This window comes from Gallus gallus, chromosome 5 (genome assembly GCF_016699485.2).
Source record: "Gallus gallus isolate bGalGal1 chromosome 5, bGalGal1.mat.broiler.GRCg7b, whole genome shotgun sequence".
Taxonomy (NCBI): domain Eukaryota; kingdom Metazoa; phylum Chordata; class Aves; order Galliformes; family Phasianidae; genus Gallus; species Gallus gallus.
In genome coordinates this window covers 30,255,136-30,276,853 of record NC_052536.1, presented here as the reverse complement: position 1 = coordinate 30,276,853, position 21,718 = coordinate 30,255,136, and the positions used below count along the sequence as shown (strand labels likewise).

Sequence of the window (21,718 nt, the reverse complement as noted above, 5' to 3'; positions counted from 1 at the left end):
AGTTCTGTCAGAGATTGCTTCTTTGGAATATATCCTTCGGTAATAACAGTGCTGGCCTAAAAGTAGGAAGTCCACTTAGTCTAACCTTTTCTTGGTGTGTTACTTCAGTACATCTCAGGAAGCTCAGACTAATACTTCTCAGAATTTAAGTATCTGGGTAGTATTTGTATGCTTTTGACTTCGATGGAAAGTCAAATCAGAAGTTGTTCAGTATCTTACAGTGGAAGTGGGCAGGATTTTATATTACCCCTGTGAATCATTTTTATAACACTTGTTTTTTTCATAATGATAAAATTTGTGTTCATCTTCAGTCTTGTAAACTCTGTTGCATACCATCTTTTTCATAAATGAAAATGTTTCAGATGTGGTTTATTAATTTCAGTGCAGCAATTCCCAAGTCCAGTGGTTGAGGCAGTTACCAAGTGAGAGTACAAGACGCAGAGGAGCTAAACTGAATTTAATGTTTATGACAGCATTTGGGGTTTGGTGAAATTTACCTCTTTCTAATTATGAAGGTCTGAAAGTTGATACTCCTCCACAAAACTATGCAGAAGAGGGCTGTTCTCATGCAAATCTTTATAGCTGTGTTGGATTGTGGGTTTTTTGGTTTTGTGGCTTTGTTTTGGGTTGGGTTCTTTTCATTTTTTTTTTTTTCTTTCAGGTGTTAATCAGAACTTCTTTTTAAATGCCTTCCACAAATTGTATGAAGTGCTGCAGTTGTGTGACTGATACGTGCTATGGGTGGTTTTGTTTTAGTGTCTTTTGATAGACTACTTACATAACTTGAAATATTTAACTCTTTGGTGTTTATGGGGTTTTGTTGGTTTTTGGTTTTGGAGTTTGTTTGTTTGTTTTTTTGTTGTTGTTTTTTAAATCCTTTCCGACAACCTGTGAAATATTTCAGAATAAGCTAAAGGTGCATAAGTACACAAGCAGTTTAAACTAAAAATAGCTAGCGTTCCATTAATACCCTATGTTTCACCAACACTAACAAATCCAATTTCACTAAATAAATGACACTGGTGCTGTCATTTCGACACGCAAAATAATTTTGCCTCCATGTACTTGATAGCCACCTCTTAGAATATCTAAAGCAAATTTACAGTTGAGATCAGTTAATGAGGGAGTGTGGGAGTAGATTTATTTGAAATCCTCTGAACTTAACTGCTCATTTCTTTGCTCTTTAATGATAAAGCAGATCTGTGGTTTGAAGCGGTTTGGGGATGTTATGGTGACAAGGTAGATGAGCTACCTTAAAGCTGCAGAGGGGTCAGCTAACATTTCTACCCTCTAGGTTTAGCATTGCTTAGAAATGACATCAGAAATCTCCTACTGAAAATGCTGAAGAAACTTGATACCTGGATATTGAAGCACTTCAGAGATTGAATGTTTGTCCTAAGTGTTCAAAGGACATAAATTAATAATGATTTAGTACTATATTTTATCATTGTGAGTTGTTAATGCTTTACATAACAATTCAAAAATTGCCATAAAGAATTTGTCAAAAATCCTTGCTGTTCAATGTTGTTCAATCCTTTCGATGACTTATCTCCACCTTGCCATACCTGGTAGAATTCTATATGCTGTATTTCTTCTTGAGGATGTTTAAGCCGAAATAGATTATTTGTTCCTCGATTCTTTGGTGGAAAGCTTTACCTTATGGCTGTCTGGTGGCACTCTGTTTTACTGTGGCAGCAAGCTGTCAAGCTTGGTGTGGTTTATCTGTTCTCCCAGGCTGTGTTGTGTTCTTAGGCATTTGGAAATTGAAGTGAACTGAAATGGCTATGCTAGATTATTCAGTTTAATCACTTGGTACAGCTGGTTTGCTGTTCGTGTTTCCATGTGAGAACGTGAGGTTAGTTTTAGTATCTGAATGAGTTATTTCAGTGCATCGTGTACTGCATGCATATGTCTTCTCTTGAAATGGCTTGTTTCACAATAATCATGTGAATAAAGTGAAGAATAAAATGGCAGTGTTTCCAGTACCTTCATAAGGTTCAAGGGAAAAGCTTCTCGGTGCATTTCCCAGCCAAACTGAATTGCTCTGTCAGCATCAAGTGTAAAGTAACAGCATCAGGAGGAAGGGTGCTGGGAATGCTGGTGCTCTTGGGCTTTGGCCTGGAGCAAGCAGCTTTTGAGGTGGGCAGAGACCTCTGTGTCTCCTCTGCCAGTGTCTGGGCAGTCAGAGCCTGGCTTAGGAGTGCATAGCAGCTGCCCATCTTCCCCCGCAGCTACCAGAAGGACACTCATGCTTCAAAGACCCCACGTGCTTTTGGTCAGCTCTAACCTGCTGCCATCTGAGGTGTAGCTTTACGCTGGGTATGACAAACATCCAAGATGCAAAGGTTTCTTGATTTTTTTTTTTTAATTTTTTTTAAGTTAAATATAATATTTTTGTGTTCCAATCATCTAGAGGCCTATCTCTTTTTTTTTTTTCGTACATGAGATAAACCGTTTTGATTTTATTTAATTGATTGAATGTGAGGAATTCCTAACTGCTGGTTTGGGCTGAGGCAGTGTGAACTGTGAATGAAGGATCATATTGGTTTGTGATAGCTGCCAAGTGTTCTAAACTACATTTTTCCCCTCGCTGCTGCTAGGACTTTTGAACTCCTTGTGGGCAGTTCCTTAGAAGTAAATAACCCCACTGCTGTTCTTGCTGCACACAGCACTTTTTCAGCTGTACAACCTTGACTGAAAGTCTCACTTTTGTCAATATGGGATTAAAGAAAGGAAGATATCTCATTGGAAAAAGTGGAGTGAAGCAGCGGGGGGAGGGGAGGAAGGGGTGAGGAATGAGAGAAATAAAATAAATGTGCTGTAGGAGCTACCTGTGTGTACAGTGTGTTAATTCCTTCCCCTGGTTGGTGCTGCAGGAGCAGGGCTGGCAGTGGAGGGACCGGGTCCCCTCGTGCTGCTCTCGGTGGCACTGGTGGTGACCAGCAGTGCTGTGCCGTGCTCAAGTTTGTCCTTCCTGATGTTAAAATGGGGGGCAAAGGAGACAGGAAGGCAATGCCAAAAAGATGAAGAAGACTGACAAGTAAGGAGAGAAATCTAAGGCCTAGCTTTAGGTGTGCATTTAAAAGTCAATGAGGCAAACTACTGGCATCAGGTTTCTAAAATTATTTCAGATGGCTGTCTTGCTCTTTGAAAGCTCTTCTTGTAGCAGATTTTTGAGTTTTTTTCATTGAAGTTTAGTACAGGGAACATTAGAGTTCTTTATTAAGCCTGCTTCTCATATTGAGTTATTGCCCTGTCAGCCAGTGCATTAGGTTCTGGAAAAATACATAGTAAACCCCACTGCCTAATTGATGTGCTGCTTGGAAGCTATAGATAGTTTGTCTAGGAACTGCTTCCAGTCCTACCAGCGGTATCCATGGCACTGGTAAGAAAGCATTTCTAGGCAGTTTTTATAGGCTTTATTTGTTAGCTTTCTTTCGACTTTAAAAGAATGCCCATACGCTATTCTGAGATTTTAAAGAAAATGCAAAGAGAAGTTTAAATGTCTCTGTGGGCTATGCAGCTGCCATTCTGTATATGACGAGTGACAGGCTTCACCAGAACTCCTGCTTCTGAAGGCAGGAGACCATGATTCTAAAGCACACTGTAGTGATGTTATTTATATCCTGCCAAAAGCAATTATCCTGCAAGGCTTATAAATATGTGTTAGCTTTTGTGCATGTGATAAACTCTGTAGACTTCCACAGAGATCTGTAGGTCTACTCAGACTGATATATTTAAATTTTTGCAGGACCGAAGCCCAAATACTTGCATAAAAAGATGTTTCTAGTTCAGGCATATGCAGATTATTCACCAGTGAGGCAGAAGTGTTTCCTTGGGACTGGTCTGTTGTGATTAGGTTTATTATACCAAGGTAAGAAGGTCTTACATTAAATAGCATCTGAAAGAGTTGTTTTAAGAAAAAATGTTTTGGTTCACACGTATTATTTCCAACAATTTCATTTAAGATTTCAAGAACCCTTAACTGTTCAAGAACCCTATTTTTATTTTCTGTGAATCCTGTGCTTCCTTGTGAAGATTTATTACTCCTTAAAGCGTCTTCAGTTAGCTACTTTAAGCCCTAAAAGCAGCCTCGTTCTGAGCTGTGTCTTTTCGTCACTGTGTGACAGAAAATGAGCTCCAGTGTTGGAGGAAAGGCCTGTGCTTTGAATCTTGGCTACCAAATAGAGCAGCTTTTCTGTTCACCTCACAGCTGCTGCTAATGTTTCATTCTGCAACTGCTACAGGATGGGCAAGTAACCATCCTCGTATGAGACAAAAATATAACTCCATTAGTCAGCTGGCGTGGGCTGCTGAAGCAGAAATGCAGGCTGTATTTTCTCCTGGTGGAGAAAAATCCATCACATCCTATTAAAGTTGCCATTAGCCGACTATGGGGGAATGTACATTTCCTGAATCCGTGATTGCCTGTTCTCCTTACTTTGATGGCTGTCTACTTTAAAACTTGTAATTTAGTCATAACTATTATAAGATCGTGTTACATCTCTGGGGTTAAATCTATTTGACATATAATCTGTCTGAGAAAAGCCCTTAAGAAATAACGGTGCTTGACACTAACTGAACCTTAAATTATTGTGGCGTGAATTGGAGGAACTTGTTTCTGAGGGGGTTCGGTGAGCCTTCTGAAATCTGTGTCACCCTGTTGGACTTGTGCATTTCTAACATTTAAACTTTTAAAGTACTTTGTTATTTTAATTCTTGGCTGTTAAACGTCAATTTCAAAGTTTCTTTCAAATTGTTGTTTTGGGTTTTTGTTGTTGTTGATGATGGTGGCTTGTTGTTGTTTTTTAATGGCTGTCTTCTGTACGTTCAAAAAAGGCTAGTAGCATCTTTGACATCCTCTTGCCAGTGGCCAGTGTAGGATGTAAGTAAGGGAGAGCTGCCACCCCAAAGCTTTTTCACACTAACATTTGAACCCTTAAGGTTTCAGGATGTTTAATCTTCATAATCTGCCATTATGACAAAGTGCAGAACCAAGAAAATAAAGGTGCCTTTTTTTCATTCTTGCTTACCAACAAGAAAATAATTTTTCATGGTTATTCTGGCAGAAGCACAGTGTTTCAACAAATGGTTTGCTGTGGTTAGGTTTCCTCTTACTTTAGGGCTAGATTTTGCTGAAATCTCTGAGCCACCTGATTCTTTGTCCTTTTTTTTATGAACTGCGGACAGAGAGAAATGTTCAAATTTCTTAATTTCCTGAGAGATAAGTATTTAACCTTAGCGTACAGAGTGAGTGGTACTAATATAACTGTCACAGATCTGTGCTTGCAGTTTGCAGGTATATTAGCACATGTAAGTTAAAGGCAGAATAGCGTTCAATCTGGCCATGTAAGGCTCATTTCTTTCTCCACTTTGTGTACAGTGTTAAAGTTGAAATGGTGCAGTGGCAAATGGTAGTCAAGTTTCAATTGTTATTGTAGCTACCTGCGTTATAGTATAGGAAGGTCCTGGGTATGTATCAAGCCTGTTGGCAGCTGACTTGTCTTGGTGTTTTGCCTCTTTAGTGCAGGTAATTGGCAATGCCTCACGCTGCTTTTGGTTTGCTCACTTCTGCCAGTGATCAAGGTCTTGTTCTCAGTAAGCAAGCTGAGTGATAGTGAAGGACTTCAGAATGTGGTAATGAACAGTAAAGTCAAAGTAAAAAAATCACATTATTGTGTTATACAACTATCATATGTACTTAATAACTCTCATAGTTTAATTCAGCTCTTCATTAAAATGTAAAACTTAGGCAGTTTCAGCTGATGGGGCTATTTTCTGTCAAGTCAGCTTCCAGTAAGTAATATTTACTAAAACTTAGTGTGGAAACGCAGACAGTGTTCTGTACTAATTTACACAAAGTTTTGGTTGCTGAGCTAAAAACTGCTGTAAACTTCAGTTACTGTTCTGTAAAAATTGAAAATCAAGTCTCCATAACAATCTGTTTCAACTTCTAAGAAAAGGAAATGAGAAGATCCTATTCCAGAGTGTTTGATCCCATAACCCTAATTTTATGTAAGAGCTAAACACAACTATGCATCCAAAGGTTGTGCCCTCATGAGATGCTTTCCTGTTCTCGTTGAGCACGGGTAATGGGATTTCTCCTGCGTTCTGCGTCTGAGGGTTGTTTTCCTATTGGATTTTTGCACTTTAGAGTTCAATAAAACTTGAATGTTTTCCCCTTACGAAGGGAAAATCCACCCTGCCTGTTTCTGGTTAGCCTGCCTCAGCCCATCAGCATCCAGGTGGCTGTGGGGGATTCTTTTCAGCTTTCAACCTTTCTCTTTGTCTTTACTCTCTTGTGAGCAGGATCATCTGCTGCATGTGTTGCTCATTAAACAGGCACCGGTTTTCATTTAGTACAGTAATTTTCCTTACGTCAAAGCCTTCCTGTGTGCTGAGTTATGCACCCTAGCCTTCAGCTTTTCTCCAACTGCTCTGAGTTGCATGTAGGCAGCCAGCTTGCTTTGTGTACAGCTGAGAGAGAAATGTAAACATTGGTGTGACTATGTGCGTGGATATGGTAAGTGCCTTCCTATCCTGGAGAGTTCTGGATGCAAAATTTTACCTTAGTGAATTGACAGACTTAAGAAGCTGGTCTGTTCGGATGCAGAGATGTGCATGTACATGGCTATCTGTAGGTTCTTTTATGTGGATCCGTTTGGCTTGGGCTGCTGGGGAGCTTGTTTTGCCTCGTACAAGTTGAAAGAGATTGCCATATGGTCTGGTATAGTTCATGTACACAACTGTGATCCAGTAGAGGAAAGGCAAACTCCCTGCCCCCCTTCTGCTGTTTCAGAGAGGAACAGACAGGAGGAAGTAGGAGTGAGAACAGATTTCTGGATAGATTGGTAGGCAGCGGGGTGAATTCTTAGCACTTCCCACCAGAAGTTTATTCTAATAGCTTCATGCTTAACTGTGTAACTGCTGCTCGGGAGGCTGGAGCACAAGGATCAAGAGCCAATGCATAAACAGGCTTGTGGGACTAATTCCAAAAATGAATGGTAAAGGTATTTGCTTCATATTCTGGAGTAAAGCTGAGGTGCTCTCAGCATCTAGTTTTGTGAAGTTGACTAGTTTTGTGAAGTTGATCATGGTTTGGTTTTTTACTTTATGTTCAACTGAATGTGAGCACAGGTGGATAGATCTGGAGAACGCTGTGGCGGTGTGCTGTCTGAATGAGATTTTCCAAAGGCACACACCTGGTGGTGGAAGTGTGTGTAACAGTACATCCATAGTGACTGAAATACGTCAAATGCTAAAGGAAGGGAAGTGCTAAGAGAATTTTTTTTTTCCTGGTTTCAGGGCCTTTTAAAGCCAAAGGGTAATGTTTGTCTAGCTTTTCAATAATGTATAGGAGGAATAGATGGAATTTTATGTTGAACACTGCTATTCTATTGGTGATCAGTTTCAGACTGAGGAATTAAATAAAAGATAAAGCACTTAAAAAAAAAAAGTGAGGCTTAGAATTACTAAGTTCATACATGGAATAGAAAACAACTCTTACAAATTTCCTCTGGCTTAAAGATGAGTTTATATATAAGCACCAGAAAAGAAAGAAGAAAATGACTTAGATAGGTCCTGAAATAATTCTTCAAACCTGCATTTCAAATGATGAAACTTTGATCCTTGTCATTTTGGGCTGCCTCTGAGAGGCCAAGTTGTGTGTGTGTGTGTTCACCACCACTGCCTTTGCCTTAGAACAGAGGGGCATGGCTGCAGGTGATGTGGTGCACTGATCTGTCAAAGCAATCTTTCTGGGTTGTTGAATTTTCTGCTTAGGTTGCACAACCGGCTTGCTTCGCCATTGCATAACGGCCTGAGCTAACACAAAGGAAGCAGCAGAGTTGTGCCCCAAGACTGAGGGAGGAGAAAGGGGCAGATTCATTGAGGCTGGAGCTAGGTGAGCAGGTTTAGTTGCCTTCCCATTATCCCACAAAATCAAGTAAGTTTTGCTGCAAACCTGCAGGTGCTGAATCACTGGTAGAACTCCACATATGTGACTGTTCAGACAACTCATGTAAGTAAAATCTTACAGTTAGGAGCACTCAAAATGGGAGTTCTGTATATCGTTTAGGTGCTCTGCATAGTATACTGTACCCAGTCCGTGTAACCATTCAGTGAAGCATCACCCTTTAATTTGCCTCATGGAGGTGCATCGTCTGTCTGTGTCAGAATGCTTGCCTGAGTATAATCTGGAAGCTGCTTTTCTTCTGAGTGCCTGTGTACTGGAACCCAGTGTTTAAAGCTTGAAATTCATGGGGTTTGTATTTCCCTGCATTCTCAACAAATACTGAATAACCTTTTGTAAATAATGATCCTTATTAAAGGATGAATAGCTGCAAAACGCGAAGGATTTTCATGTAGTTTTTTTCTTCTTTTGAAGAGAGGAGATTTGTATTTCCTCTCCTTTATGTGCTTGGCATAATAATGCAGGAGCACAAACTAAAGCAGTAACAAGTAGCTGTGGTTCATGGTGCCAGCGCTGCTGTTTAGAAAATGTGTTGTACCAGTAAATTAACTTAAAATGTAAAGAACCTTCATTTCAAATTGTTGATTAGTGCTTCACGTGTTTTATTTTGTTGTTTTTCTAAATGAAAAATGTCTTCTAGCAAAAAAAGCTCAGTTGTCAGATCAGTTTTTGCAGCTGATTCTTAAAGGCTGTTTTTCTTTTTTAAAACTTCTTTGGGTGATATTTCCTCTAATATTGGTGATTGCAAAAAGCATCTTTGAGCTGGTGAGTCACTTAAAACAATTCATATTTGTTTGTTAGATATTAAACTCTCTTCATAGTACAGATTATTGCTGTAACTCCTTTCCCAAAAAAGAAAAAAAAATTCTTCAAACTGCAGTAAGACTTAGCAAGTATTAATTCAGACTGTGGAATTTGTACAATAATGCTCCAACCTTTCCTATCACTTCACTTCAAAATTCTGAAGAGAATGAAAGCTTTAATCTGCAGCAAGGCAGTGCTTAATTTCTCTTACCTATTTGTCGAAAATATTTTGTTATAGGTGGATTTATGATAATGAAATTAACAGCTACGTGTATGTTTGATGCACTTAAAATTGAACCTTATATTGTGATGTATTTTTTTTATTGTATTTCTTGAAAACTGTGGTTTCTTTGCCTCTCGGTTTTCATCACACTGTGGGATAAACTTTTTGCAGTGTTAAGAATGTCCATTTTCTGTGCTACCAGAATTAATCCTCTTGCATCATCTGGAATCAAGAGGACTCCCCCTTGGTATTCTGTCCATACAGAAAGGAAACTCGATCTGTTTTGTTAGCGTGTAAACTGGGTTTTAATAAATACAGTGAGGGCCAAAACTTGTGGCAATAAGAATTTGTATAGAGAGAAAATGTATGTTTCTGGGAGGAGGGAAAACTGCTCATAGCTACATTACATGTTTGTTGCTCATTATTCCATATGTGTGAAGCCAGAACAAGGAAACTATAAGAGTTCAATTATGTTGATACTACAGAAAGAGATCAAATGTGCCAAAAATTGTGACTTTAATCTTGAATATTCACATTTCAGGTTGTGGCTTAATCTCAAAGTACATCTCTAATGCAGAGAAGCAGATGAGCAGTGGTTGGACTGTGACTGCTCCATCTTTTCCTGATCTGTATGGGTTTGCAGGAACCAGCTTGGCAGCAGCCGCCAAAGGTGAAGCAGGTTCTGCTGCCTGTGGTCCCACTGCTTGCAACCTGTGCAGCTTGTGTGTTCTGACTTCAGAGTCATTGTGATACACTGTGAGAGTGCTTTGAGACCAAAAATCAGCCTTCTACTGATGAAGGTTGGCTAGCTGTTCCGGTCTGAAGCGATCCTTTCTTCTGAAATTCCTTGGTTCACTTCAGTGTCCTGGTGTTGATCACTGCCTGGCTGCAGGGGCTCTGGAGAAAGTGCGTGGTGAGCCCAGCTGACCAGGAGGGAGAGGAGTGGAGTGCTGCTGCAGTGGTGCCAAATGGTGTTACCTTCATGTGCTCATGGTAATAGCAACGCTGGCGCAGGCAGGAAAGGGGCTTCTACCTGCTGGTAGAAGGTAGTGCAGTACTACAGGTAGTTTTTTATTCCCTCAGCAGTGTTCACTGAAAGACCATCTGAAGTGAGGCTGTAGAAGGTGGCTACAGGAAACACAGCAATCTGGCAGCTGTCATTTTCATCTGTCTGTTTATTGGCTATATTAATGCATTTTAACCTTTCTTTCAATTGCATCATGATCCTTAGGGATTTCCCACCTGCGTTATTTATAATGATTAACCTGATGCAATCCTGGATTGTAATAGGACAGCTTGTAGTTGCTGGAAAGGATTTAATTCATATACAGTTAGAAACTTAAAACTTCAGTGTTTTACCTTTTTTTACTTCTTCTGGAATCAGTTTATATTGGAAGCAACTTAAACCAATTTTTACTGGTTGAGATCTTGCTACAAATTTTATATGTATGTTTATATCAGTATATTATAGAAAGCCATTACATAAGAAGTACTTGCTTAACAACACTATGCATTGTGATTATGCACCAAAGAAAGGCATCCAGGTTTTCTTCCTGTCTCTCCTTGTATAGAAAAATAGGATTCTGTTTGTTACTTTGTTTTTTTTTTTTTATTTACTTGGTAGGGAAGAACTTATGCAAGCAGCATTTCCTCCCCCAGCCCTGTTAGCTTCATGTAGCTGACTTTTGAAAGATCTATTACTTCATTTTTTGTTACTTGAGTTCTGGCATTTTTAGCTCCCCTTTCTTCCCCTTAAATAACTCTTAGGCAATCTTTTCTTTTTTGCGCTTCCTAAAGAAACAACTGTGTCAGCTGTTTTTCTTTAAACATCAACTTTTCGTGTGGAATAGTCAATACTGGTTTGTTTTCTTGGTTTTTTTTTTCTTTTGTTTTGTTTTTTACAAAGTCTTTTGTGATAATGCCTCAATCAGATGGTTGCGCCAAGTACCAGTCACACAGCGCTTCCCAGTTGATGTATGGATGAGGAAAACAAGTAGTAGCTGCTTTACTCATGGATGGTTAAAGGATTGAATTGATGGATCTAGAAGCCTTAAAAACTAACCAGCATTCTTGATTTTTCTGTCAAGTCAGTAAGATTACAAAATAATTCTAAACAAGTCTATAGGAACACTTGGGAGAATGGATGAAAATTACAGCTGAGTGAGTTCTGTCTAGGACTTATTGTATGATTAGGGAATATTCTTTCATCTCTTCAAACACAGTAACTTTTTTATGTTAGTGCAACCTGATTCAAGAAACAGACCTCTCAGAAAGTTATATATCCGGCATGAAAAGCGCGTGCGAGGTGAATTCATTCCTGGTCTCGGATAGTGAACAAAGTCTAGAGAACTGTCAGATTAATTTCTGTGATGCGCCCGCTCCTTTAGGCTTAAATTGCTAAGTGGGGAACACTTCTAGCTAAAAAATCAGAGATGATTTGTTAGCATCACTAAAGACGTTACTTGTAATGTGCTATTGGTCTTTTGACCTCATTTTTTTTCAGGATGCTTAACAAAATGCTGATTGCTTTTCTTTAGCTAGCAAAGCAGTTAATAACTTCTGTCTTACTGGGTTTATACAGACAGTCTCTTTGCAAATGAAAGTACTCATTCAGTTGTTACTTTATAATGAGGGAAAATTATTTGTAATCCATAATGTTTTCCTGCTACACTGCATGCTTGGGGTATAAGTAGAGAAGGTCCTTCTCTTGCTAGAAGAGCAGAAGTCCATACCAAAATATGGGTATGAATTAGATCAGTGGTGGGCCAAACTTAAATTCCTGTTTCTTGAGGTTGAGCTTCGTCTTCTACACGTTTGTCTGTTCAGACAGTTTATTTTCTCTTTATATTTATTGAAAACATATTTTCTTTTTCTGTCTCTCTAAGCAGGGGTCTTGGATTTTCTGTTTGCATTTCATTAGATATGCAGTGAGGATTCACTGTTAGCAGTCCTGTTAAATACTAAACCACACCTATTTGTGGAATGGGAATATATATCTCGCTACATTGACATTAGAAAATTTTTCAGTTTTATACTTCATATTTTACAAATTGTTTTACTATGCTGTGTTTTGTGTAACGAAAATGGCATATAGTTGTGCTTGAAACAGTTTCAGAGGGGATTGCAATCTGTATTGTCCAGTGAGACTGTGCAGCACAAGTCTCAGAGCTGCACAAAAAACATAATTTTCCTGGTGTGACATTTTTCTCTCTTAAATGTACTGAAGCAGGAGGACTTTTTCTGTGCTCTTCCTTGGATTCTGCTGCCTCAAATAGTTTTGAGCTTGCATTATGTCACGTTGCAGTTGTCTCCTCTTATACTCTGATCAGATCATACGTTTTGTGCAGTTTGCCTTAACTATCCCCAGAACCTTTCCCACAGCCTAAGGTGAGGTGTCCCACCCCAGGCCCATGTCTTCCAATGGCATTAATGGTTTTGAAATGTCGAAAGAGGAAGTATCAAAATGTTGTCCCTGCTCTAGATCATCTCATGATCTCAGAGGTATAACAGAGATGTAACTTTGCTTTGGTTTTCTTTAGGACTTTGTTGCCAGAACAAGGACAGTCTAGCTCATGGACCCCTTTCCAGGTGCAGAGTAGACCTTAAGAGAGTCAGTGATTATAACAGGAATTCTCATGACTAGCTATGATTTTTGAAGTGTGAATGTGTTCTTATTTTGATCTGATCTATTTTCAGGGGAAAATGCATGTACAACTTGTGTTCTTTTTCTTGGGCAATTGTTTACAAGCTTTTAAGCTTCTGGAACAGCAACAAATAATACAACTTAAATAGTCTTCATTTTGAAGTGAGAGGCCTTTCAGTGTTACTGTGCTACATGTTGTGTTCTTTCATGAACCAAGTATTCATTACATACTGCTTTTTGTAGAAAATCATGAACGCTGTTAATTTAGCAGCAGTTGGAGTTGGGAATGCAGTTACAGAAGGATTAGTTAGATTTTGTTGTTGTTATTTTGTTGCTCTATTAACATTCCGATGGTCTCTGACCTTAGGACTTCTGAATCATTTCAGTGCTTGAGACTACTGGCCAGGATTCTAATAATTACTGAGATTATCATACAGATCACGCAGTTACGTATTGGATTATCAAACTGATCATACAGTTAAATATTCACTCTCAAAGTTGCTTCTGAAGTATTGCAGATATAAAGGGCATGTTGTTAAAACATTTTCTATAATCTTGTTAATCTCGTTTCCTCTCCTTTGATGGATTACTGTAGCAGAATTCTTTGCATTTGTCTTTCGCTTGTCTGTCTCAGTTTATTTCCTCTCTCCCAAAGATACAAGGTTTGTAAAAAGTACAAAAAGACTGATTCAAACCACAGAGTGTGGTGCTGCATAGCAAGGGAGTGGTAGCTTCCTTTCAGTCGCTGAACGAAACCTCTTAAAATAGAGCTGTAAGTTCACAAGTTACCACGCTTAAAGCTGGTTCACATTTTTGTATTTACTCTGATTTTTCATGCTATTTGTTAAACATTTTGTAGTTTTGCTTATAGTCTTTGTTTTGTTAGTGTGGACATTTTTGATTTGTCCTCTTACGTTTGTTTGAAACATACTTTTGGAAGCTGTTTTTTTCCTTTGTCACCTTATGTTTAAAAAACAAAAGCAGTTTAGCATTAGGGATTTCTGGCATGGTAAATTGTGTTCCAGGACCGTTTTCCTGTGGACAGGTTAAAGTCCTTGAAAAGGCCATCTCAGTGCAAATGTTGAGACAAGCTTGTGATTTAACAATATCAGCTACAGTTTTCCTTCACGTGGTTTAAAAATACTTAGCGATGTCAAAACTCAGCAAGACAGTAAAAGGAAGAATTTTACTTTTTGTGTGGTGATGCTTTATTTGGTTTTAGACCTTGGTCCTTTTCTCTTGAGTGGAAATGCGTGTCAGGAATGATGTAGGCCTTTTACCAACTTGTTCTAATGTCACAAGATTTAAATTTAAATTTTGTGGTTGCCTACCTACTATGAAGTGTTGCTTGAGGTGAGTCAACTGAGTGGGACTGATGTTTTTTCTTCCCTAAATATTTTGTCAAAAGATAAGCATAGCAGCTCACCAACTAAACTTTATAGGTAGGTCACTCCGAAAGTAATGCCTCCTATTTATTTCCATGGAAATGACAACATACAAAGAACACAGTTATGCTATATGAAAAAGCAAATTCTCAGCTATAAAACACTGTTTTTCAACATAGTCACTTTTTGCAGTGTCACAATTGCTGAATTAGTTTGTTACAGGTGGTCACTGTCCCAAAGAGTGCATAGTCCAGGATAAACTGAAATAATTTCTGATAAAATTAACATAAAATACAACACAGTATTTCCTAGCGTGTTTATAAAAGTATAGCAGGGTCTGGTTTGTACTTTTGCAGAACAAGTATCTCATTGTTAAGTGGCAAATAATAACTTTTCAGATATTTGTGGAGCATTATTATTAAATGCAAGAAACATACGTGTATAGGTGCTTGTTTGAAAATAATATATGTGCAGTACAGACTGTTATATCTTTTCAGGGTAGCTGAAGCTGTTCATAAGAAATCTTCTTATGGTCTTATTTTAGTGTACGAGTTACCTTCATCTTTTGCTGGTCAAGAACAGGATTACAGAATGACTGTTGATTAATACGTTCATATCCTGTTAATTGGGACTTTAAGGTCCTGTCTCCTCAATCTTGATTGCTAGATGACTAATAGCTCTGACTATGAGCATGGTCTAATTGTATATCTGAGTGATGCTTTGTACGTAAAAATGGAGAAAAGGGTCCTGAGAGAGGATTCTGACTTTTCAGAGACAAACTGTTAGCTGAAAAACTTTATTTAGATTATTACCAACTATAGGAAGCATTGCTATTCCAGGGAAAGTAAAAGGCAGAATTTAATCTGTACTCCTTATTTAAACAAACAGAACAACAACAAAAACACCACTTTACCTGGATGGATGTTGTCTGGTAGCAGTTAATGAAACTACAAGGCTGTCTTTGTTTCTATGGAATCCATCTCAGGATGCAAAGTTGCCCGAAGTTTGCTGAAGTGCTGAAGCTTCTTCCATCATTTCTTTAGACATTTTGTTTGTATTTTTTTTCCTATGGGCTTTTTCATCTCAATCTACATGTTTCCATGGAAAGCAAGTTCAATTAATACATGGCCTTGGTACCAGCAGCTTGATTGGTATGTGATAAGAAAGAAGTAGTGATTCTATCGATACTGAAGTAATTGGCAGTTCTGTGCTATAAATACAATAAGGAGATTCTTCAGGATCTTCAGAAATTCCTTGATTAAGGAGGTGGAAGAAATGAGAATGTGTAGAGAGAGGAGAAGCAGGACTGGGTTGAAGAGGGTAGATATTTCTGGCTGTCAGCTTGTAAAAAGAAGGTGAATTTAGGCTTTTCTGGAAGGAGCCAGTTAAGCTTGAAAAAGCAAGTTACTGAATTGGGTGGAATTTGGCCCAAGAATCCCTGGTATCAACATTCCTCTATTGTTCAGCAAGCAGCTATGGAAGTCCCGTTCATTTCTGACTCCTCAAAGGGGAACTAATAACTGTATCTGTCTGCTGCTTCTCTTAGTTCTGCTCCCTGTGTCGAAAGCATGTTGACCCATCTTTGAATGTTACATTGGCGATTTTTAACTTTGGGGAAGTTTTCTTTACTTGCTTGTATATTTGATATCAGATGTAATCTTCTAAGTAATGTGCCTTGATCACACGGTGTTACAAAAGCCATACCATTACCAAAACTTAATTCTACAGAAAACATTTTCTTTGAAAGAGTTGGAACCCAAGTATATGATCTCCTTTGGTATACTTACATTACTTCATATAACTGATCTTCACAAATGACATACATAGTTACAGAAACTGCCTACCATTATTCACAGAAGCATTGAATTTATACTTGGTCGTTTTCATGGTTTTCAGCTTGCTAAACGGCTTCTTAGTTCACGTGCGTCTGGGTTTTATAGAAGTTCCTGCAGCAGTAGCCATTTTTCTTTGCAGCTTCACTAATTTTACACTGTTAAAAGTCTTAAGTTTTCTGTATTCAAATGGGAATGTGATTCTATAGTTTCAATTTTTTTTTTTCTCATGTTGTGTTTAAGAGAAGGCATAATAGCAACAATATACTGTTTTGACAGTTTCCCTTTTTGGACACTTTTTCTATTTGTCTCGTTTTCAAATTTGAGTTGTATATGTGTTGTCAAACACCTTGTTTTTCAAGTTGTAGGATCTCTCATGCTAAACAATCATTGTGTGGTTTGGGTTTTTTTTGTATTTTTTGCATAACTCAGTCAGTTAGCAGTTATTCCCTTCTTAGGTGGTAGTTTCCAATGTACCCTTTTATTTCTTTCATGTTGGGTTCAGGCTAGTTTGCTCAGTAATTTGTGTTTCTGTAGGAATGATTTTGCTCAAGCAGGAATATCCAATTCACTTTATTTAAATGCAAAATCCAAAGTATTATGGGAACCCAGCTTTTCATTTCTTAGTCAGTGTGAGCACTAAATGTCTCCTAAATGCACCAGCATTGGTCTAATAGATCCTCCTGAAAATCCATGTCTTTTCTTTTTAAAATCTTAACAGAAATGCATTTCTTAGTCACTGCAGCTATGCATGATTGCTGTAACTTCTGTCCTTATAGCATACCTTTTAACTCTCAATGTAAAGGAGAAAAATCAAGAAAACATTGCCTTCTGTCAGCGTGACAGCTTGGTGCATATTCTGATTTGCTGTTAGAATTGTGAAAGGATAAAGGTAACACTCATGCCAGACAAAGTCTCTTATATAGTTAAAGCAAAAAAAAAAAAAATACATATATGCACAACCATTTCTTTTACATGCAAAATGATAGGATATGCTGTCATTTATTTTGTTGATGTAAATTGTCTTGTTTAGTACTATATTTGCATCTCCTATTGTAGACGTGTCATTAGTGTTTTATGCTGGTGGCAGTCATTCTCTAAACTTTCAGTAAGAAAGGTTCTTCAGCAGGTTACCTTACTTATTTTCTTCTAAATTGAGTCAGTACTCAACAAATGTTATCTGCAAGTCAAATAGACTTTAGCTCAGTGGTTTGGTATTACCTTTTGGTATCCTGGGCATGCACGTACTCATAAACACTTCTGAAGTAGGGAATTGTAAAATTATCTGCTAAGCTGTTTGGATAATGAGAGCCATAAAAAGCCAAGTGTGGTTCATGTATGTTCTTTGGGTGAGGCTACAAACACACGGGTGTATTGCACCAGAAGTTGGAGGGGTTAAAGTACGTGTGTAAAGTGTTAGTTAAAGGTAAGGAGCCTTGATCCATGACAAGCTCGCACTGAGATCAGCCTGGAGCTGTTACTTGTGTGCCAGTGATGACAGTGTATTTTCTTAGCAGAATGTGTCAGGAGTTTTCAGAATTGAAAATGCCTTTTTTGAACCTTGTCAGAAGTCTTTATCTTGTAGTTGTGTGCAGTGACAACTCTTACTTCAAACTAATGTGAATTCTCATAAATTAAAGCAAATTAGTTAAAATTTTGTAGCAGTTTTTTTTTAAATGGTTGCTCTTTGAAATACTACATTAAATAGAAGAACCATGGAATGGTTGAGAATAGAAGGCACCTCTGGGTCCATCTGGTCCAACTCTTGCTCTAACAGCTTTCAGAGGTCTCCAAGGAAGATGCTCGACAGCCTCTGGGCAGCCTGTGTCAGTGCTCAGTCATCTGCAGTTATTTGTGTTTCTTCTTGGTTTATTGTTGCATGATGTTGTGATATGGGATACTGATAAAACCAGGACGTTTATTTATGTAGCCTTTCACTAGCCTCCTTCCAGCAGCTCCATGCCTCTCTTGCACTGGAGAGCCCCAGTGGGCCCAGCACTCCACGTGAGGCCTCCTCAGGGCAGACAGGCAAGGTTGTATCCCGTGGCCTGCTGGCAGCGCTGCTCCAGAGCACCACTGCCCTTCTTGGCAACAAGGGCACATTGTTGGCTCATGTACTGTCCAGCTGGATACCCAGGTCATTTTCTACAAAGCTGCTTTCCAGTTTTGAAAGAAACCAGAATACAAATATTATTTCTTAAGCTAGGAGGATTGATTTCTTATTTAGTTCAGTTTTCTAACTTAGAGAACCAGGTGTTTTTTTTTGTTGGTTTTTTTTAATAAAGATTGTAGTAGTTTTAAGGTACTGGAAAACAATTTGCACATGCACTTCGGTTGTCTGTGCAAACATTTTTTGAGGTCACTATTATTTTTCAGTCCTACAGTAAGTGCAATGTAAAAGATGTGTAATGTTTAGTATGAATCAACAGTATACAAATCTTTTCCTAGAAATTGGGTTAAAATAGAATGCAACAAGATAACTGATTTATTTATTTACTTATTGCTTCTTCTACATCTCTTCCTCTTTTTCTCTAGGAAAAATGTTTTGGTTGAAAATGCTTAGCCTTTGGTTTCTTGGTTCCTTAATGGAAGAAAGGGTAAACATTGTAATAATAATACTTTGATATCTTTAATTGGCTTGATATTACAAAGAAGAAATACCTAAAACTAAGAGAATCCCTTTTAAAGGAAGGGGGCAGAGAGGGGGGAAAAAATCCACCCCCTCTGCCCTAAAGGGATTATTCATTAATTGCTAGGCTGAAGATCTCTCTGCCAGTGAGGGTCGGGGGAGTGCTTCCCAGCCTGGAACAGCAGTTTGTTCATTCAGGTCAGAAGTTACTTTTGCCCCAGGAGCATTACAACAATATAGATTTTTGGGGAGAGAGGAGTGCCTTTAATGCCTGTGGTCAGATTTTAATGCTGTGTGTTCTTAAAGTGAACATGAGTGAAGGCTGTGGACCACCACAGTGGTACCCAGCAGCAATTCAGAATTATGAGAATAGGACTTATCTATCGAACAGTAGTGTGCCTTAGGTAAGGAGGTAACAGTATGGTATTCTTAAGTGATTACAGTAACTTATAAATTGTGATGAGCTGGGATGGGGGTTGGAATTACCTTCAGCATGATTTTTTCCCTGAGTAACTAAGTACCACTAGAGAGTACAGCATCTCTGTTCTTAGGAAGCTCTTCTGAGCAAAATGCTGTTTTGCCTTTCCCATAAACCTTGCTCTGACTTAAATTTCCAGTGGCCACAACCAAAATCAGAGGCTCTCAGGAAACCTTGCATGTAATACAGTAGGTTTAGGCCTGCTGTTGCAATGCTTCCCCTCCAACTGCTTGTGGTGGCCCTCTGAAAAGTTTCATCAGAGCAGTGTTCAACTAATTTCTGGTTTTGGTTGGTCTTCTTTTGGCGAGCTGCTCTATCAGCAATATCTGAACATGCAAGAGCAGGTAAATGTATCAGGCTGTAGGGTTTTTAAAATACTGTAGGGATGGTGCAGGAAAATACTGGAGTTTTGTTTGCCCTCTTTCCCATGGCTAAACCACCACAGCCTTTCAGCAATTAGTGCTAGGTGTTCGCAGTTGTAGACAGGGCTCTCAGATAGAGGGACATAGGAGAGCTGGCTGGTTTCAGTAGCACCGATGCTGTGATAGGCAGCTCTGTTTTGCAGAGGTTTCTGGAAGTTGAAATCCCTTTGAGTCCTGCTGCTGCTCTACCAGCTTGTATTGTTACTAAAGATGGCCATCGTTAACAGTTGTCAGTCTTTTTTTGTTTTGGTTTGGTTTTTTTAATGAAAAATAAAGCAATTTCTTGGCTTTGGCATTGTAATAAATTTATCTAGTTAACTTATAAGGTACTTTCATTTTTTTTTTTTTCCTCATTTACTCTAAGTGAAGTTCTGTGGCTAACTCTAGATGATGTTTACCTGAACTCTTTACTGAGTAGCTTTAGTAGTTCTACTGGTATATAAAACTGAGCTCTAATATCCAGATTGTCAATGAAGTTTACAGAATGAATAACTTGTAAGCTGAATTTGTAGCTCTCTTGAAGAGAGAACAGTGGAAATACAGTGTAGGTTTAACTGGTTAGTGCATCCTGTTTGCTATGATTCCACAGGAAGGTCTGGGCACCCTCTGCTCTTCAAAAGAGGCTCACGTGAGACAAATAAGAGACAAATGATTATTTGTATCTTAAGTATATGGTTGTCATCTGAAATTATCACTGAGTTAAGTATAGGTACAGAGACCAATGAATGATTTAGATATCAGTAATACTATTAAGCATCAAGGGATAACCATTTTTATTTTCAGACATTAGATCTGATGGATGCATGCAATGAAGGATTGGGGTTTTTTTTTGTCTGCTATGTGGGAGAAGTAACTTAAGGATACTGGTATAGAAATGGTGAGAAATGTTGAGTGAAGTGTCACTTTAACTATAAGTTTAAGAGGAGGAGGTTAGTTTTAGTTTTTTCTTTGTTGGGGGGTGAAGAAAGTCTCTGTAAACTTAACTTGCCTGTAGGCTAAAATTGGATGGTCTTGTTTTTTTTCCTCCGTTCTGCAAACCTTTATGTATTTAGGCTTTAGATGCTTGCAGCAAATTTCTTTATATAAATATACACACACGTGTATATGAATCATACGTATGAATCATATATGTCTTCGAACGTAATGTATTAATTATAGGAAAAAAGCCTATTTTCCATTGTTCTGGGACATTTCAGGAAATTAGACTCTTTTTGTTTTAAATACAAGTTTGGTAATGGTTGTATCTCAAGTATTTCTGTACAGAAGGAATAGCTTTGTCGCCTTTTAATATTTCCTATTTAGTCCGTATTGGCATAAGTACTCTAACTATAGATCAGAAATACATTGCAAAAGATACCGTGGAGCTTATTTTTCTTGAAGTGCTGGGATACTCATTCATGCAGTAAACCATATTTAGAATGTAGGATAGAATCATATTTCTTCCTTGACGAAAAAATGCAGTTTTACAACACATGTAGCATCAAATTCATGCTCAAAACTAAAATGTGTGATTTAATTAAAAATAAGTAAAATGTGAGGGAGAAGGTTACAGGCTGTTTTTTCTGAGACTCTGGAAAAGAAATCTGGATGGAAAGAAGCAATAGCTGTTTATTTTATGAAAATACTACAGGATGAAAATGGTCATTAGATTGTAAAATTCGAGTAACTTTCCATACACTGCAAGTACAGGCGAGAACCAGCTAATGGATACTAGAAACATTAGATTTTAAGTAGCCATAACCAATTTTACTGTCAAACCCCACATGTGTTCTGTCTTACCCCCTCCAAAGGAGGGCTGCTGTACATGGGAGGGAGGGAGGGAGCAGTATTTCTGGCCAGAAGCCTGTTCTTGTTTGGATTTCAGTGGCAGAAGGCCTGACCTCTTTCTGCTTTCTTGTTCTCTTTTCAGTGTGATTTCATGGTGAATGACTCGCTTCATGATTAGTCTAAAATAAGTCAGGAGTTGATTCATACTCTTATCCTGCCCCCGGCCCTCTAGCTAGATCACTGACTGCAAAGTTTCTAGAAGAATATAAATGTTGACTCTGAGGAAGTATGTTGTCTGATTGTTTCTTTACAAGGAACCACATGTAAGCTCCAAGTAAAAGTGCAAACTCCTGAAGTAGCCCTAAAGAGAACGTGAAACTAGACAGGAATGTTTGAGAGTCTTTTTAGAATGGTTTCTTCTAGGTAGCAGTTATGGAAGCGCTCAGCCTCCGGAATGTGAATTACTTGGTTGTGGGTTTGTTGAGGTGGTGGTGTTTTTTTATTTTCTATGTTTTGGGTTGTTGTTGCTAGGTTAGTTTTCTTGTTTGTTTGATTTGGGGGTT

At 38.4% G+C, this 21,718-nt stretch overlaps 1 protein-coding gene across 10 annotated transcripts in view; it reads left to right on the top strand.

The window, feature by feature from the left end:
• Positions 1-21,718, top strand: part of SPRED1 (sprouty related EVH1 domain containing 1) — a 54,913-nt gene that overhangs the window by 11,899 nt on the left and 21,296 nt on the right. For 2 of the 10 annotated variants that reach the window (XM_046941740.1, XM_046941736.1), the window contains exon 1: positions 74-7,004. The exons of 3 other annotated variants lie outside the window; for them this stretch is intronic. In XM_046941740.1, coding sequence (XP_046797696.1) covers positions 6,964-7,004 — 41 coding nt within the window. In that variant the 5' untranslated portion in view covers positions 74-6,963. Of the gene's footprint in view, positions 1-73; positions 21,641-21,718 lie in introns of those variants that run through there. 5 more of the 10 variants (XM_015287346.4, XM_015287344.4, XM_046941741.1 and 2 more) reach the window with 4 other exon arrangements.